The 20,512-nt window shown below is 40.5% G+C and overlaps 1 protein-coding gene and 1 long non-coding RNA gene across 4 annotated transcripts in view; one reads left to right on the top strand and one right to left on the bottom strand.

Moving 5' to 3' along the window:
* Window positions 1–12,207, bottom strand: part of LOC122564341 — a 146,784-nt gene extending 134,577 nt beyond the window's left edge. For 2 of the 3 annotated variants that reach the window (XR_006315876.1, XR_006315878.1), the window contains exon 1: window positions 11,868–12,207. This is a non-coding gene — a long non-coding RNA (uncharacterized LOC122564341). The remainder of the gene's footprint in view (window positions 1–11,867) is intronic. The other variant, XR_006315877.1, reaches the window with a different exon arrangement.
* Window positions 12,207–20,512, top strand: part of LOC122564340 (GMP reductase 1) — a 112,030-nt gene continuing 103,724 nt past the window's right edge. Inside the window, exon 1 of the mRNA XM_043719073.1 lies at window positions 12,207–12,800. Coding sequence (XP_043575008.1) covers window positions 12,714–12,800 — 87 coding nt within the window. The 5' untranslated portion in view covers window positions 12,207–12,713. The remainder of the gene's footprint in view (window positions 12,801–20,512) is intronic.

The following is a 20,512-nucleotide window of genomic DNA, read 5'->3' as shown; positions in this document are numbered from 1 at the left end:
TCACCTCCTTCCACCTATCATATTCCCACCGCCCCTCCCCCAAATTCCCTCCCCCCTACCCTTTATCTCAGCCCGCTTGGCACACGCTTATGCCCGAAACGTCAATTCTCCTGCTCCTCGGATGCTGCCTAGCCTGCTGTGTTTTTCCAGCACCACATTTTTCAATTTTGGTCTCCAGCATCTGCAGTCCTCACTTTCTCCTGAGAAACTTACCAGCCATGATTGAATGGCGGAGCAGACTCAACGGGCTGAACGGCCTAATTTCTGCTCCTAAGTCTTATGGTCTAATGCCTTATAAGGAAAAGCTAAATAGGCTGGCCTGCATCCTCTAGGGTTTAGGTGACTTAATTGAAACTTACAAGATTCTGACAAGATTTGACTGTGTGGATGGCAAAAGGACGTTTCCTACTGTGGGAGAATCTAGAACCTGGGGCCATAGTTTAAAGGTAAGGGTTGTTCATTTAAGACAAGCTGTGCATAGACCCTTGGTACACAAGCATCCAAGTGTCATTGCATACTGAGGTTCTACCTGTCCCCAGTGTTGCAAAGGATGGGGCTGGCTTTGTCACAAAACACTCCAAGCAGTTGGACTGTTCTGTATCACCATTCCTTTGTGGAAAAACTTGTAAAGAAAAACACCTTTGACCTCAGGTCCATCAGGACGTTGTCAGCATGTAACATCCTTGAGACCCTGCAGGAAAAGGAGAGGGTGGATCATATCACGTTGTTCCCTGAGCAGACTGTCAAAATTATTTATTAGAATGCCTCATCACCCAGAACTTTCAATCAAGCAGTTCCATGATGTAGGACTCTGTGCTCTACAGGTTGTTCCCTAGGATGCACACTGAGACAAACATCGACTGTGCCTGGTGGACCATCAACTCAATGAAAGACACTCTTTCAATCTGCCCAAAACCTTTTTGTCTTTCGGTGTAAAGAGTTGACTTTAACCGAAAGTGCAGACTGGCACATTCCAAGGTCAGGACTGCATGCTGAGTGGCTCATTAAAGCTTGAGGCAACTGCCATCAAACCACAGCGGAAAAAGACTACTGTCTAAGGTCTTTCTGCCAAAGTATAACGAGAGTCCTTTCAGTTGTCAGACTCTCTTGGTGCCTCGAAATGAACACAGATAGTTTCCTGCCTCAGTAGGAAATGCCTCTTTTTGCAACTGTTGAGAAGTTCTGAGAAATGTTAAACTTCTAATGTTGTTTGCTTTTTCTCTCTGCACGAAGTTTACATATGTGACTTAAAAAATTAAGTACATACTTAAGGTTGTATGATTAAAGCATATTCAAATATTTTAAAACCGGTCTTTTGTAAGAACTGCAGGCTATAAGGCCTTCGGACAACAGACTGTAAGTAAACTAAGTTCTGCAACCTTGCAGTGTGGCAGACTACCCCTACAAAAGGTGCCCAAAATACTGCCTCATGCACAAAACAGTGAACATAACTAACACCAAGGAGTCCTGCAACTCTCCACTCACTAAGCCTTCACTGTGCAGGCTACAGAAGGGCACAGATGAAGGAAACAATGAGGCAGCACAATACCAAATGCCAGAACCATCTCTGGAACATTCCACTCTGTAGCAGATGGAAAGTAAGTTGCTCTTTAGATAAGTACTAACAAAGGCAGCATCTCACACATTTGACTCTGTATCTTACAAAGAACGTACATTATGAATTGGGAGGATTGAAAATATATTGAGGGCATCTCAGAATGGTACATGGAATATTAAAAAAGAAGAAAATGCCCGAGGTATAATTAGTCATTTTCAATTTGAAATGTTTTGCCCTAACATGGAATACATTTTGCAAATATAGCAAAATTTGTTTTAACCGGCATCTTATCAAGCAGCAACCTTGATAAACCTTCAAAAGTTATATACCTCAAATGCTGTGATGTTCAAGTATTTATGCTGTAAACAGTGGTGTGTATTCACCCTGCATTACATTTCTATTACTTAAAGTGTGTTTTTAAATGCATTGATGTTTTTACATACATATTTTGAGGGATGTTGATGAATCCAAGCTTTACTTGGTCAGAGTTTACTGCAGTTTTATGTACCTCTTCATTATCTGGAATATTTGATCAACCAGCATATTTATGAGGCCTGGCTAGCTCAGTTGGTAGAGCAGGAGATTCTTAATCTCAGGGTCATGGATTCAAGCCCCAAGGTGGCCGATGCACTACTTTTTGGGGTGGCATAGTGGCTTAGTGATTAGCACTGCTGCCTCACAGTGCCAGGGACCTGGGTTCAATTCTGCCCTTGGACGGCTGTCTGTGTGGAGTTTACACATTCTCCCTGTGTCTGCGTGGGCTTCCTCCGGGTGCTCTGGTTTCCTCCCACAGTCCAAAGATGTATAGATTAGGTGAATTGGCCATGCTAAATTGCCCGTAGTGTTGAGGGATGTGTAGGTTAGGTGCTATAGTTAGGGGTAAATGTAGAGCACTAGGGTAGGGGTCTGGGTGGGTTACTCTTCAGAGGGTCGGTGTGGATTTTTTGGGCAGAATAGCCTGCTTCCACACAGTAGGGTTTCTATTAAAAAAAAAGCATAGTCTTTATTGTATATCGATAAGCTACCCAAACAACAGAGTTTCTTTTTATTCATTGGATGAGAGCCTAGCTGGCTAGACCAGCATTTACTGCCCATCCCAATTGCCCAGAAGACAGTTAAGAGTCAACAATATTGCTATGGGTCAGGAATCACATGTAGGCCAGACCAGGTAAGGATGGCAATTTCCTTCCCTAAAGAACATTAGTGAACCAGATGGGTTTTTCCTGACAATCAACAATGGATTCATGATCATCATTATTCTTCAGATATTTTTAAATTGAATTCAGATTCCACCATCTACTGTAATAAGATTCCCTGCATCCCCAGAACATTGCTGAGTTTCTTGATTAACAGTCCTGTGATAACACCACCATCACCTCCCCTTGAATGAAAAGACAACCTTGGAAAACAGTAATCACAGAATGAGGAAGTTCAACAAATTCAAATATTCAACAATTCAAAAATACTGAAAACTAATGCTAACTGCAAGTAAACAGGAGAACTTGTTCAACAATACTCAGTGAGCACAAATAGAATTCCATAGTATGGTATACATACGGTATACGGTATAGAGGTTGGTTTTACACTCTGGATAAAATAAGTCACAAATACATCTTCAGGAAATTATGGTTAGACAAAATAAAGAAACAGAAAATGGATGAATAAATGAGGAGGAAAAATGAATTTTATGAATCCTGCAGGGAGGAAGGTGAAGCAGCTCTCTGACATGTAGGTATAAAATATTTTCATTCACAATGAAGTTGTGATGAGCCAAATTTAGATAACCTTAACATAATCAGAGTTTCAGTTTATCATCCATTCCCACCAGCAAAATAGAAAATCTAAGAGAAGGATGTTGGTGATAAGATGAAATTCTGGACTGGTAACTCTGGATTAGTTGAACTCGTGCACACTTGTTAATAATTAACATGTTAAGCCACATTAAGTGTATAAAATCATGGGCAAGCCTACAGCAACAGCTGCAGAATATTCTTAACTACCTTCAGAATGAGTATGCACCAAAAAAAAATTGAAAAAATTGAAACTGGACTGATTACTGACTTTTACCAGGATGTTCTTCAATCTTTAAAAATGAAATGTGTACTGGTAGAAAGTGAAGCAAGGAATATATCAAAGCTGTAGATGTCATTGAGAAGCTGCTGTTTCTTGTAATAGGAAAGTTGAAGACACCATTGTTGCTTTGTAAATGTCATGATACTACTCATACAGCGTGAAGCTTACAAAACCACCTCTAGCATTTTTGACAATCACCCTGATGAGAGCTAACTCCCAATGTTTTTCAAAGCCATTGTGAGGTATGACTGCCTCACTAATTTCTTTTACGTATGTTTTAACACAGTGCTTGTTTGTTGGCAAATCAGGCGAGAGAGGGGCTTTTGTTGACTATCTCAAAGCTCCACTTAAATTTATGGGCAGGCCACGTGCCATTTTACTTACGATTTTATTGTATAAAAATATGATCTTACAGCACAATGAGGCAAAAGCGAATGAGTTTAAAATAGTTATTACAATAATTGATTACATCCTCCACATAATAGAGGGAAATGTATGAAAACCCGAATCTCTCAAAACAACAATTGTCAGCAACTGTCCCTCAAATTGAGAATTACTCAGGTTCTCAAGTTTTTGCCACAAGGCTTAATGTGAATGAGCAGGTGATTCTCAATCCACAGATGTTTGATCACATGGTATGATATTTTCCATCAGGTAGTGGGATCTATAATGCAATGTTGGTTTTCTTTTCTTTCTTTGCTGCAACTTTGCCTTATCACAAAAACATTGGGAGTCAAAGCATGATGCAATTTGATGGACAAGTTGTTACTCTTCTGAGCAAATGGTAGCAAGCTCCAGTCATTGACGTCAATGCTATGCCTCAAGGAGAACTTCACAGTGTCTTTTAACAATTTGCTTTATTACACCTGAAATGTTAGTATTTGAGAGTTGAGAAAATAGGACTGGTGGACACTATTTTCGACCAAGCAGACACTGACTCGTCTATTAAAGTTGATTTTCTAAGTGTACTTGTGTACTGGTTTCAAGGGCATTGGCACTTGTTTGAAAGTAGTTTTATAGAATCTAGGGTCGAGAGTGTGTTGCTGGAAAAGCACAACAGGTCAGGCAGCATTTGAGGAGCAGGGGAAATCGACGTTTCGGGCATAAGCCCTTCATCAGGAATGAGGCTTGTGGGTCAGGGCTGAGAGATAAAATTTATCCATCAGCACCGATCCACAAGCCTCACTCCTGATGAAGGGCTTATGCCCGAAACGCTGATTCTCCTGCTCCTCGGATGCTGCCTGACCAGCTGTGCTTTTCCAGCAACACACTCTCGACTCTGATCTCCAGCATCTGCAATCCTCACTTTCTCCTATAGAATCTAGATGACATAGTAAGGCTTTGCTAATAAGATTTCGCTAACACATTTATGTGGATCGATATACAGTCCAGGACTCACTCAGTACTGAAACATGAACACAACTATTGTTCTAACAAGACTTCTAACTTAGAACAATAGAATCCCTACAGTGTGGAAGCAGGCCATTCGGCTCTTTGAGTCCACATCAACCCTCCGAACAGCATCCCACTCAGATCCACCTCCCTGCCATATCCCTGTAAACTTGCATTCACCATGACTGACCTACCTAACCTGCACATCCCTTGACACTATGGACAATTTAGTACAGCCAATCAACCTAACCCACACATCTTTTGGACTGTGAGAGGAAACCAGAGCACCCAGAGGAAACCCCTGCAGAAATAGGGAGAATGTGCAAACTGAGTTGAAACTTTATTGCTGGAACAGCACAGCAGGTCAGGCAGCATCCAGGGAACAGGAGATTCGACGTTTCCCTGGATGCTGCCTGACCTGCTGTGCTGTTCCAGCAATAAAGTTTCAACTTTGATCTCCAGCATCTGCAGACCTCACTTTCTCCTCGAAGAATGTGCAAACTCCACATAGGCAGTCACCCAAGGGTGGAATTGAATCACAGTACCTGGTGCTGTGAGGCAGCAATACTAACCACTGAGCAACTGTGCCACCCTTGCATAGGTCTGTGCTACCAAACGTTTGCTGTCATGATTTATAGAAGCTTGAACTGTATAGCTGATCAGTGCTTTAAGATATGTAATTGAAAGCTTCTTCTCAAGTTTCATTAGAATGACATAGGTAATCAGAGTTCAAGTGGGCAGAGAATTAAAATGACAAGCAAGTGGAAGGTGAGGGTCACATTCGTGGACTGATGGCGATGACCTAACCTTCATTTAGTGACTCAAATGAAGAGGAGATCACATTGTAAGTAGTCAATAGAATATGCTAAAGTAAATCACTGCTTCTTTTGGAAGATGGAGTGCTAGGGGTCATGATCAGTGAAAAAGGAGGTGACAAAAGGGCAGAGGTTGCATTCCTAGAACTTATGTAGGATTGTGCCAATGAAAGAGAAGGAGGGTTAGGATAATTGTAATGGATCGGAATATCACCCAAATTCCTTTCTGGCTTGGTACATTCCTGTTAATACACAGGAGATGGAACCCCTGGCTTTTACATCATTCGTTCCCACCATTTAATACTAAATACTTGTTCTCAATACTTTATGTCTGATTTAATTGGCATTTCAGTGCTTAAGTAAAGGCACGTTTCACACTTGAAGATGCTATCATTTGGATATCATGCTTTTACATTTGATGAATTTAAAAGATTTCATAGCAATACTTTGAAGAAGAACAGTGCAGTTATTTTTGGTTTCCAGCTAATATTTGTTACTCAACATCACAAAAATGGCAGATTGCCTTGCCATAATCACCTTGCTGTTTATATAAGCAAATTGGATGCTGCATTTCCAATATTACAAAATTGAGTACCCTTCCAAAGTACTAAGGCATCTTGAGATGTCTGATGGTGTAATAAGTGGTTTCAAAAAAAATTGTAACCAAGTGCTTTATAAAAAATGTAATCAAGCTACTAGATTGAATATATCAGTTAGTCTTTGTGTGATTTCAGTTTTTAATATATTACAAACTATTTGGAAACTTGGGTTCTAAAGTTCTGCGAAGGTAGCTTGTGTTGTGACTAGATCTTAGGTCTATGGAATTAGAGAGGAAGAGAAGGAGTCAATGAAAAATGGAAATGACTTGGAAATTCAGTATCTGATAAGTAAAAATGATGAAAGAATTGAGAATCAGACGAACAGGTTTAGCCAAATCTTCTGTAATAGAAAGACCATAGATAGATCTTGAATTAAGAGAGTTGTATCAAACAGCCAACTCAAATTAAATCAGAACCAATACTCTAGTATTATTATTAAAGAGACAAAGTGTTAATGAGAAAATGGAGACCACCTTAAATAACAACCTATAGGCAGTAGTGTATTAGGTGGCTATACCAGCTGTCATAACAAACTTTTGTATGTAGCTCACAAATGGCAAGTCACTTAGGTATTAGGAAATTGCAGACTGAAATACTAAAACGTTTTTCATTGGACAGGATTACATCAAGTTGGTCTAAATTTTTACAAGACGTCAATTATTAGGAGAAATCCTGCCATCAATTAAACTTGTATCTTACTTGTGATATCAGTTTTTGAAGAATTATTTAACAGGATCTTAACAGATGGTGTAGGCCCCTTAACTAAGACCAGCAGCAGGAATTATAGTTGCTTTAACTAAGTTTTCTGCAGCACTTCCTGAAAAATTAAAGCAAAATGTTAGTAGCAACATTTTTTAAAGAATGTATGGCTTATTCAAAGAAATGCAATCACATCAAAGTAAAACTTTATGTGAAAATATTCAATCTTCAGGTTGCAAAATAAAATCACAGTGGGAAAAATTTGGGAAGCACTGTTTAAGGGCTGTGTTGGAAAGTCTTTGTTGAAAAAATTGCTCCACAGACCAGCTAACGTTTTTTGAGACTTTTTCATTAGAGTTTGATGATGGAACCACACAACTTATGAATCAGTCATGAGGCAAAAGGGGACATTATTGTTGCGGACACTTTGTCGAGAGCAAATATGAAGGAAAGCAAATATTGTGATCAACATGGTCTTGTGTAGAAGATGATTTATGAAAATTCTCATGTGTTTAACATAAATATATTACTATTGTAAAAGTAAAATGCAAATAGTTTTCAAAGGAAAGTTTAATATGCCCCTTAAAAATATCACTTATTTTTCTGGGGGAGTTATGTTGAAGGTGTGTAATATATTATTATTTGGGACTTAGGTTCCAAAATGGAGATAAATGAGTGTTCTGGGTTTTAGTTCTATAGAGGTGACTTGTTCATTTTTAGAGTCAGAAATGCACTTTTTAAAAAAAAGTGGATCAAAGCAGCAATTCCAAGAAATCATGTAACTTAAGCTAATGATGAGCTAATTGGTGAGATAACTGAAGTGTTTCTATGTTAAGCTTTTATGATGCAGAAAAAGAAAGGCCAAAAGTAGGAACAAAAACAGAATTGTTGGAAAAATCCAGCAGGTCTGGCAGCATCTGTGGAGAGAAAACAGTTAACATTTTAGGGAAGGTAACCGTTTTCTCTCCACAGTTGCTGCTAGACCTGCTGAGTATTTCCAGCCATTTCTGTTTTTGTTTCTGATTTCCAGAATCCGCAATTCTTTCAGTATTTTTTGTTTAAACTAGGAACAGATTTCAAGCAGAAGATTCATGCTAGATTTGCTGCTTAGTCGCCTAAAAGTAATCAAAGTAACTGGAAAAAGCCCTGGAGGTTAAGGTTTGTTAATATTAAAAGTATAACTGGCAGCCTTTGGTTAATATATTTCTTGACTGAGCACCACAGGAATCAAGTTGCAAGAAAATACCTGTAATCAAAAAACACAGGTTTTATTGTGTGATCTGTCTTGTCCGGTATTATTATCCAGTAGGATACTAACACTTTGAAAGAAACTAAACCAACTTTGGTGGCTTAACTATTGAGATTAAGGCTGTCCATCTTCATCAAATATTTCAACTGGGGTAGAAGAGTTAACAATTCAGATCAATTTCAGCTTTCAATATTATAAACCTGCAAACAAAATTGCGACCTCGATCTTAGGAACATCTACTTATTAGTGTACATGTGGCCTATGGCAGTCAAAATGTTTGGGAATACTACCTGTATTCTTAAGCAAAAATTGTGCAAGGGCAGCTTGTGATTTTCCATCCATTAAAATTAGTGGTCAAGGTAGCAGAGACTTCTGATAGCTGTGTTTTATTTGTATCGCAACAGTAGATGAAACCTTGCTGCATATGTGCAGATCAATCCCAGAGGTTTGTGACCTTGAAAGTGAGAGGCGTTTAATTGCAGCTCTGCTTTCTGTCACTGAATTGTGCAATTTTGTTTTGAAGGTGATGACTTATAACTGTCTCATTTACAGTTACAATTCAGCAACAAAAACTAGAGCTGTATTTAAAAACATCTCTCACTTTACAGTCACTAATTCAGTGACAGACAAAATAGCACTGCATCTATTAATTTATCTTTTAGTGTTTTAAATAAAAAAATAAGACAATTAAAAATAATGAATGAAATATCACGTAACGTAGGACTTAAGATGACCCTGAGATTAAGAGTCCCAGTATCTGCCAAAAAAAGATTGTCACAACTCCTCAGTGGGAGGGTGTGGTGTATAGGAAGTAAAAAGACCTATGAGAGCTGATGGCAAGGGTTGCAGTCTGAACACAGTTGCCTATTTGAGTAGAAATACACCTATTATAGCTCAATCAGAGCTTAATGGGTGGCCACTACAACCTTGGAACTTGCAATCTCAGTGTTTCATCTCATGGTCCCACGTTGTGCCACTCTAGTATTGTATACCCCTATTATAATATAGTCTAAGATTTTGTATGCCTTAATAACCTTTTTCCAACATGCCCTGCCACAACCAATACTTAGGCACATAAACACTCTGGTTCTTCAGTTCCTGCGTCATTTTAAAAAAATGTACACTTACATTGTCTCTGCTTTTTCTTCCTGTTTCAAACAGTGACACCACCATTGAAGGTAAACTGTAGCTATTGGGTTTGTAATGTTTGTGAACAAGGGCATAACATTTTTAATTCACTAGTGCTCTGGTGAATTCCTCTCACCCACAACTCTTTCTATGATACATCGATGATATAAAACCATATAGCACAGAAGCATACCCTTTGGTCCAACTTGTCCATGCCAACCAAGTTTCCCACACTAAACTACTCCCATTTGCCTGTACATTCCTCCTAAACCTTTCCTATTCATGTACCTGCCCAAATATCTTTTAAATGTTGTAACTGTACCTGCATCTACCATTTTCTCTGGCAGTTCATACCACATATGAACCACCATCTGTGTGAAAATATTGCCCCTCAGGTCCCTTTTAAATCATTCTTCCCTCACCTTAAAATTATGTCTTCTAGTGTGAACTCCCCAACACTAGGGAAAAGACCATTACTATACCTAATCTGTGCCTTATAGTCGTTGTGGTTTCCTGCTCTCATCAAGAATTAGAAAATTTAATTAGTTTTGCTTCCAATTTCCATCTCTCACCTTCACTCTGTGTATCTCTTTTCTTCCCTGACTTCATAGTTGCCATTTCTGAGGATAGGCAGTCCACCAATATCCATTACAAGTCCACTGATTCTGACAATTATCTCAAAGACATCTCCTCACACCCTACTTCCTGGAAATTTCCAAACCATTCTCCTGGTTTCTCCATTTCCATCTGTACTAATGATCCCATAATGCAGCGGGTTGCCTTCAACATGACTTTTTTTTCTTTAAACAAGTATATTGAGGAAACCTCCCCCCTCAATCTTGTGTTGACAGGGCCTTCAGCTGCATCTAACCCATCTCCATATTTCTGCCCTTACTCCTTCCCTACTTTACCAGAACAGTGATATTGTTCCACTTGTGCTTACTTTCTACCCCACTAGTCTCTGCAGTCAAAGGATCAGACTCTGCCAGCACCAAACACACCTTCCCCTCCCCTCCACTGTCAGCATTCTATAGGGACCATTCCCTCTGTGACACCCTGGTCCACTCCTCCAACAAACTTAATGTTTTCTCACTCCCCCATGACACCTTCTCACACAGTTGCAGAAGATGTAACACTTGCCTATTCACCTCTGTCCTCTTTATTGTCCAGGGCCCCAAACACACCTTCCAGGTGAAGCAGCATTCCACTTGTACTTCATAAATATGGAAAGAACAGCAGATGCTGTAAATCAGTAACAAAAATAGAAATGGCTGGAAAAGCTCAACACGCCTGAGGGTCACTCAACCGGAAATGTTACCTCTGATTTCTCTCCACAGATGCTGCCAGACCTGTGGCAAATACAGTAGACTAGATTCAAAGATGTAAAGTGGAAGAAAAACATAAATTGCTGGAAAAGCTCAGCAAATCTGACAGCATCTGTGGAGAGAAATCAGAGTTAACATTTCCGGTTGAGCGATCACACCCCCCAAGACCTGCCAAGCTTTTGCAGCAATTTCTATTTTTGTTCCACTTGTACTTCTTTGAATCTAGTCTACTGTATTCACTGCTCACATGTAATCTCCTTTGCACTTGTGAGACCAAATATAGACTGGGCCACTGTTTGTGGAACACATCTATTGTGAATGTAAAAATGACACCCCAATAAACCTTTCTAGCTGACATTTCTGCCATGGGCCTGTCACAATATTTCAACAAAAAAGCACCAGGCAGTTTCAAGGTAAAACAACTCAAAGTTGAATTGAATAACTTTCCCCACTTTTCTTACCTTCTCTCCACTACCCCTTTCCCCTGCCATTGTGTTTGCTTTGTGCTTAGTAACAAGCGTCAAAGGCTGGAAAAAGCACAGCAGATCAGGCAGCATCTGAGGAACATAAGAGTTGACGTTTCGGGCATAAGCCCACATCGACCCTTCCCCTAACTGGGCACCATTCTCGTGACCTGACCTAGCTATCCATCTTCCTTCCCACCTACCCACTTCCCCCTCCTCACCAACCTATCATAGTCACCTCCCACCTGCACTTAGTAACAAGGGCCATTTGTTGTTTGCATTTCACACCATAATTTACACACTCTTCACATCTTTCCCCCCGACCATTAATAACCCTTTTGTCTTTTACACTGGGCATCGGCACAATATGCCATCTTCCTCCTTTTCTGTCAAAAGTATAAACAGAGAAGCAATTTTCCAACAATGCTGAAGCAGTCATACCAGATTCAAAATTCCCTTATTAATCCGGGCCGACCAGTTTATAACTAAACTCCACCAATCTCAAAAGGGAGTGGAGACCTTTTAACAAACTTCATATCAATTATGATCGAGTTATTATAAACACCTTTTTCAGGTTTACGCAGAAGGAACGTCACCAAAGTTACCGTTGGCAGGTGGCGACCTCTGCGCAGGCGCGCACCGGGCCTGCATCGTCCGGGTGTGCACGCGCCCGGGAACCCCAGGGCAATTGATAAGCGCATGCGCGGTCCTGGTCGCTGTTGGGTAAAACAGTCTGGCTTGCGTCTGCACCAGCAGCTTTCCATCAATCAATATTAGTTTCACTGAGTCATCCGGCCAGGCAGACACCTACACGGGCTTTACTCACACTATTGCTCTGTATCGGATATTCCACCTCAGCTCAGTTTATCGCCAGGGTTGGCCCCGACGCAACATTGAGCAGAAGGCCGGGAGTCTGTCGGAGATGGCAAACTCCTGGCAGACGCTTGGTCTTCACTGTCCTCTCCGTGCATTGGGGATTCTGTGAATCGGACACCCCCGTGCGCGCTCCATCAGCCACGATTTCAGTCAGAAATGCAGTTTTTTTTCCCCCCCCCCGTATCCCCAAACACTGCAGAATGCAGCACTATCCACTCAGCTTTCCATCAGCAGACCGTTGGTTGTGTCACTCTCAGTGGCAATGCTACTCACTCGTTAACTATACGTACCGCAGTGTCCCAGGATGCAAGGAGATGTTTTGCTCTGCAGATTTTTTTCTTCTCTCTCTGCGGAGTGGGCGGAAAGCTGAGAGCGGGCCAACCGATTTGAGCTATGCAGCAGCGTCTCGGAAAGTGATCTTTCTAAATTAAGTGGTTGTAACCAGCAGGGCGGGCAGACTATAAATGCACAGCGCTGACGGACAACAGGCTTTTGCTGGATAGGACCTGACTCCGGGCGACAGCTTCGCTCGAGCATGCCTCGGATAGACGCCGATCTCAAACTCGACTTCAAGGATGTTCTGGTGCGACCGAAAAGGAGCAGCTTGAAGAGCAGATCCGAGGTGAGTGAGTGAGAGAACCTCCGCCGCCAAAAATTAATTTCGAATATTATAAGAAAAATAAGTCGACTATTTTTAACTTGCCTCTGAATCAAGTTTGGACCAACCCAAAACTTTTATTATATCTTTTGAATCACTGAAAAAAATAATGCCCAAGTTTTGTATTGCGTGTTTAGTTCGGGGAGTGAGTCTAGACGACTAACAGAAGGTCAAATGAAGAACTGTAACAAAATAGCCCTTCACATTACCACCCGAAACCAAATCCCATGATACACGAACACTTTACTGTATATTTGTTGTGAGCCTCCTACTTGGTTCACAAAACTATGACACAAATCCGATGTGAGGTGCAGTCCGCAGTGACTAGACATAATGATATTGCTGCATTCACTCGTGCGCCTCAAAAGGAAATCGTTCCTATGGGAACGTGCGGTGGCTATCCCAGCACTGAGGGCAAAACACGATACTTTTACTCCCTCCTGGAATCCAACAACATTTTAACAGTTTCTCTCTACTCAATACAGTAACAGGATCACCAGAAACATTCACCAGCGTAAAAATGATAAGATATTTCATAGGCTTGACGTTGGAAGATGAGACATGCGATGGAGTGTGTGAGAGCGCTCTTCCATACAATCCCCTGCTTTAAAAGGAGCAAAAATTCAGGCTCGGTCATGTGATTGGACCAACAATTAAAACCAACACTGGCCGTTTAACTCGCTTTTTCAGAGCCGTTAAAATAGCTAGTTCCATAACTGATCCTCCAATTGGTCATAAATAGTTCTGTAGATCTGTGGTAAGAACTGGATATGCAAAAATGTATTGGATCAGTTATGTGATAAATTGGAGTCATGGTATTTGGGAATGGGACTTGAACTCATCTCCTGACCCAGAGGTCGGGACACTACCACTGTGCCACAGGAGACCCCTTCAACTGATCATGTAGCCAACCTTAAGTGTTTAGATATCCAGTTCTATAATGGCCCTGTCTCTCATTATGGCAGACAATTGGGTAGTTTATGACTGATGTAAGGGAAAAGAAAACTATTGCAAAAACAAATGGCACTAAAAGTCACATTTCTCAAGACCAGCTCGCTTCTCGTCCAAAATCCTGAAGGGAAGTCTACAGTGTTATGCAATTGGGTGAACTGACACATGATCCTGTGACATTATGATGCTTTCACCTGCCTTTTTAGAGGGAACCGGTTCAGTAAGACCTTGCTGCCTAGAGAGTGAATACCTCCTCAATAAGGCTCTTGGTCATAAAGCTCTACCCATGGAAATAGTCTCTTTGGTCCAACTCCTCCATACTGACCAGATAACCTAAATTAATCCAGTCTAATTTGGCCCTTATCCCTCTAAATCCTTCCTATTCGTACACCCATTCAGATGCCTTTTAAATGTTGTAATTGTACCAGCCTCCACCACTTCCTCTGGCAGTTCATTCCTTATACACACCAGACACTGCATGAAAAAGTTGCCCCTTAGGTCCCTTTTGAATCTTTCCCCTCTCACCCTAACCTATGCCCTCTAGTTTTGGACTCCCCCACCCCAGGGAAAAGACCTTGTCTATTCACCCTATCCATGCCCCTCATAATTTTATAAACCTCCTATAAGGTCACCCCTCAACTTCTGATGGTCCAAGGAAAATAGCCGCAGCCTAATCAGCTACCTATAGCTCAAATCCTTCAACCTGACAACATCCTTGTAAATCTTTTCTGAACCCTTTCAAGTTTCAGAATCTCCTTCCAATAGCCGGGAGACCAGAATTGCACACACTATTTCAAAAGTGGCCTAACTAATGTCCTGTATGGCTGCAACATGATCTCCCAACTCCTGTACTCAATGCTCTGACCAATAAAGTACAGCATACCAAACGTCGTCTTCACTATTCTATCTACCTGCAACTCGACTTTCAAGGAACTATGAACCTGCACTCCAAGATCTCTTTGTTCAGCAACACTCCCTAGGACCATACCATTAAGTGTACAAGTCCTGCCCTGATATGCCTTTCCAAAATGCAGCACCTCACATTTATTTAAATTAAACTTCATCTGCCACTGCTCAGTCCATTGGCCCATCTGATCAAGATCCCATTGTAATCTGAAGTTAACCTTCTTTGCTGTCCGCAACACCTCCAATTTTGGTATCATCTGCAAACTTATTAACCGTACCTCTTATGCTCACATCCAAATCATTTATATAAATGACAAAAAGCAGTTAGCCCTGCACCGATCCTTGTGGCACCCATTGGTCACAGGTCTCCAATCAGAAAAGCTGCCCTCCACCATTACCCTCTGTCTTCTACCTTCGAGCTAGTTTTGTATCCGTATAGCTAGTTCTCACAGTATTCCATGTGATCGAACCTTACTAACCAGCCTACCATGAGGAACCTTGTTGAGCGCCTTATTGAAGTCCATATATAGATCATGTCCACCACTCTGCCCTCATCAATCCCCTTTGTTGCTTCAAAAAAATTCAAATCAAGTTGTTCTTGTTAAACACTTCAGTCTTTGGTTCTTCTTGAAATAAAACAGAAGAAGAAAACTGGCAAAGACAATAAAAAGTGCTTTAAGATCCACTAGGTGAATTTACTGTTTGTGAGCAAAGTAATCAATCATGATCCACATCATCCTGACTTGATGTGGATCGACAGCTTGGTTGGGTTAACACACTGGAAATTGCTTCCTCATAAGACTGTAGGTTTATATATACCAATTGTAATGAAGGTGGCTCACTACCACCTCTTCAAGGACAATTGTGAAGGGGTAACAAATGTTGGCCCAGTCAGCAATGATCACATATTGTGGGGAAAAAAAAATGTAATGTCCAAGATGGACTTAAGCCAAAAATTTGAATGGTGGAAGAAAATTTAATCACACCTATTAATTTCCTATGACTGATTTTTAGCCAGTATTGTAGTTTTAATGGAAAAGTGGTAGAAACATTGTTGTTTTTTTGCCACACTTTGGAATTATTATAGTGAGGGAGCAGAATGAGCTCATGGAAAACTCTGGGATGCACAGATGTCTATAATTGAAGAAGAACTTTCAATCTGATGTATCACGAGGAATATAATTTTGGACAGACAAAAGGAAACTCCTACAAAGTATCACTTTTAAAATTGATCATCTGAGCTTTCCATTTTGTCAAGCAAGCTAAAATTATCCAAAGGATCATCGTAGAACCAAAACACTAATATCACCAGAGATCAAAGTTGAAGAGTGTGGTGCTGAAAAAGCATAGCCGGTCAGGCAGCATCCGAGGAGCAGGAGAATCAACATTTCGGGCATAAGCCCCTCGTTAGGAATGAGGCCCAAAACTTCGATTCTCCTGCTCCTCGGTTGGTGCCTGACCTGCTGTGCTTTTCCAGTTCCACACTCTTCAACTGAGGCCTGTTAGACCATCAACCTCAGGTGTGCATGGTCCGCTTTATTTTTTGAAAACACAGAAAAGATTGAATATCTGTAGTGCCTTTCACAACCTCAAGTAATTCCAAAGCACTTTATGATCGTTGATATAATCTTGAACCAAACTGTTTTAATTTAGGAACTGTGATAGGCAATTTGTGCACCAAGGGTCCCACATACAGGTTGTTCTGTTATAGTGCTCGTTTTGTCACTGTGAATCCGCTGTAACCCGATTGACGAGTTGGGGGATGGTATTTCTAAGCACAAACTTATAAAATGTGTGGTGGCTGTAATGCGATTACAGCACCTACACTTTAACTGCTGTTTCTAAAGCATAACTTTTCTATAATGTGGGGTTTCACAAGAACGCAACCATTGCATCAAAGAAGAACTAACTGTATAGCTGTGAAAGACCAGATACATTGGTTTCATTGATTTGATTGAAGAATAAATATTGGTAAGACATTAGGGGAAGTCCCCTGTGCTTTTTTAAACAGTGTTGTAAGTTTCCACATTTTTTGAGATGGAAGATGAGGTGTCATTCTAAAGACCGCAAAAATGGAATACTGTTGTTTCCTGTTTTGATTCAAACTGTACACTGTAAACAATGACACCATTTTAGATTTTGTTTATTTTACATCAGGTAATGCTTTGTTCTGACTGGAACGGCGGCACGGTGGCACAGTGGTTAGCACTGCTGCCTCACAGCGCCAGAGACCCGGGTTCATTTCCCGCCTCAGGTGACTGACTATGTGGAGTTTGCACATTCTCCCCGTGTCTGCGTGGGTTTCCTCCGGGTGCTCCGGTTTCCTCCCACAGTCCAAAGATGTGCAGGTCAGGTGAATTGGCCATGCTAAATTGCCCGTAGTGTTAGGTAATGGGTAAAGGTAGGGGTATGGGTGGGTTGCGCTTCGGCGGGGCGGTGTGGACTTGTTGGGCCGAAGGGCCTGTTTCCACACTGTAAGTAATCTAATCTAATCGAAATACTCTCTTCATGTAACAACATAGCTAAAATGTTGTACAAATCTTCCTAGTGACATCCCTTCCCAAATGCTTTTCATCATGACAACAATTCCTTCAATATTAAAATAAAATGATTCTCAATTTGGAAGAGGAAAGTAACTTTACTTCCAAATAAATAAGACCATTATTACTACTTTGGTATAAGTTCCCTGCAGCCTGGGCTGTCACCATTTATCAGTGGCAAACCAGACCTTGGGTGGGACAACGAAGGGGAAGATCAGACGGGAGATGAAGTTATGGCTGAATGCCTAATATTTGTCTAGTTGATAAAGTTAACAATAAATTTATTAACCTAAACAATATGTGTTGCATCAGAAGTCAGAAATGTTTTTAAAATTTCTATTTTAAAAACCACACTTTTGGTGTTTGATTAAACCATAGAAATTTTGAGACAATTCACTGGAAAACTACTCAGTCCAAAACAACTATGATGTGGAGATGCCAGAGTTTGACTGGGGTCAACAAAATTAAAAATCACACAACACTAGGTTTAGTCCAACAGGTTTTTTTGGAGGCACTAGCTTTTGGTGTGCTGCTGCTCCTTCAGGTAGCTGTAGAGCAGGATCATAAGGCACAGAATTTATAGCAAAAAAATTACAATGTCATGCAACTGAAACAATATATTGAACAAACCTAGATTGCTATTAAGTCTTACATCTTTTAGAATGGGTTGCAGGTTTTGGTTGATTAACATGTAAATCCCAGAACTTCTTTTGAGTCACATTCTCAAGATAACTTAAGGTTTTATAAAAAACGGAGACATCTCAACTCAGGCAATGGTGAGGTTTGAAATTGTCTGTATTCTAATCTTGATTCAGACTGGTTCTATTTCCAAAGTAGACATTTTTAAAATATTATGTGGATTGACTGCCTGCAGATTGTGTGCTCTTTGAGCAAAATAGAATGTATCTGCAAGTACACTTCTGCAATTGCAAATTCATGCAATAGACTTATACGTGTATGCATGAAAGAGAGTGTGTGTGTGTGTGTGTGTGTGTGTGTGTGTGTGTGTGCGCGCGCATGAGAGAGTATGTTTGATTGTGTGCATGAGGTGTGATGGAGTATGAGCCTATGAGAGTGTGTTGGGGGGGCGGTGTGTGTATATAGTCTAGTGGGGTCACCTGTAGTGTGACATGAACCCAAGGTCCCATTTGAGGCTATCCCCATGGATACTGAACATGGCTATCAGCCTCTGCTCGACCACTGTGTTATAGAGTCATAGAGATGTACAGCACAGAAACGGATCCTTTGGTCCAACTCGTCCATGCTGACCAGATATCCCAACCCAATCTAGTCCCACCTGCCAGCACCTGGCCCATATCCCTCCAAATCCCTCCTATTCATATACCCATCCAGATGTCTTTTAAATGTTGCAATTGTACCAGCCTCCACCACTTCCGCTGGCAGCTCATTCCATACACATACCACCCACTGTGAGAAAAAGTTGCCCCTTCAGTCCCTTTTATATCCTTCCCCTCTCACCCTGAACCTATGCCCTCTAGTTCTGGACTTCCCCACCTCAGGGAAAAGACTTTGTCTATTTATCCTATCCAAGCCCCTCATAATTTTATAGACCTCTATAAGGTCACCCCTCAGCCTCCACTCCAGGGAAAACAGCTCTAGCCTATTCAACTTCTCTCTGTAGCTCAAATCCTCCAATCCTGGCAACATCCTTGTAAATCCTTTCTGAAACCTTTCAAGTTTCAGTGGAAGTTCTGGAATTTACATCTTAATGAAGTGAAACCTGCAACCCATTCTGAAAGATGAAAGACTTAACAGCAATTTAGGTTTGTTCAATATATCATTTCAGTTGCATGACACGGTAATCTTTTGCTATAAATTCTGTGCCTTATGATCCTGCTCTGCAGCTACCTGATGATGTGAAGAAAGAACAGGAATATGATCTAAACTGAACTAAATAGCAGTGTGGGTCAAAAACAAAATGGATATCCTTTATCAACTTTATTTTCTCTTCTCCCTTTCTGAATCTGACTGACCTTTCAGCATTTCCCTATTTCAGATAGACACTTGGTTTAACAATATTTAATCTAATCATTACTCAGGGCTGTGCAGTTGTAAATGTGCAGAATAATTAATGAGCTTCTGATTTGCAACTTAGGTTGGGCAACTTGGGCATCCAATGAAAATAACCTCTTGGCTATGAAACATTATTGTTTCTTTCAGTCACTCAAATTAATCAGTTTACCCATCATAGATTTGTTCCTTTAGATCTCTGAGCCTAAAGGAAATTTAAGTTTCAAATCCCTGTGAACAGGGAGACTTGATAGCATGTCACGTTACCCACGTTTTTGTTAGATGTGAGACATACATAAATCAGAAAAAATGCATTTGTATAATTTCCTTCACAGTTTCAGGATGTTTCACAGCTAATTAATTTTGAATTATTTACAATTTTTTTTGTAATGCAGAAAAATGGAGCAACCAATTATGCAGTATAAAGATTGCACAAACAGTAATCAACTAATATTTTTTGTTGTTGTTGTTTGAGGGATAGAGCATTAAATCCGATGACATTTTCTTATGATATCTGTTGATGGTGTACTGGACAAGTCAGATCCCAGAGTGACACCTGGCTTGACAGATGTAAGTTTTTTACTCTGGTAGTCACTGAACATGAGAGGTTGCCAATATACTTGTAACAACAAAATCAAAGCTTATTACACACAAAGGGCTGTAGCTTTGCAGCAATTAGAATTTCAGTGTGCTTTGTGCTGGGTACCTAACCTCGATCAGAAAACATTAATCTTAAAGGGGCTTGTGGTGTCATGGTAATGTCGGTCAGATGGCCTGGGTTCAGGTCCCACATACCTTGGATGTACATCACAGCATGTCTGAACAGATTGACTAAAAATAACTTTTTAAATAAAAAGTTCTTAAGTGTTCAAACTAATTGTTATGATGCTCATAGAGACCAATAACTGAAAAATAAGTTAGAACTTCTAGAGTTGTGAGCTGAAAAGAGGACAACATTTCATGTTTCAAGCTTTTCACTGGAATAGACTAAAAAACTATTGACAAAATACTATTTTTGTCACCAACTTATTTCAAACCCTTTTCAATTTTAACACAACCAAAAATTCCATTGCACAGATTTTGCTGGATCAAATGTTTCTTCGCTCCCAAGGGTTTACACTTTTTCATTCCTTACCTAGCTTGCTAACTTCTAATTCTAGAACCATTGCAGTGAGTATTTTTTCCCCCTGGACACTCATCCTCTAGTACAAACTAGACAGATTTTCCAGCCTCATTTCAACTCCTCAC

This window comes from Chiloscyllium plagiosum, chromosome 29, assembly GCF_004010195.1.
Source record: "Chiloscyllium plagiosum isolate BGI_BamShark_2017 chromosome 29, ASM401019v2, whole genome shotgun sequence".
Taxonomy (NCBI): domain Eukaryota; kingdom Metazoa; phylum Chordata; class Chondrichthyes; order Orectolobiformes; family Hemiscylliidae; genus Chiloscyllium; species Chiloscyllium plagiosum.
The sequence above is the reverse complement of the archived record's forward strand: the minus strand, read 5'-3'. Positions and strand labels throughout refer to the sequence as shown.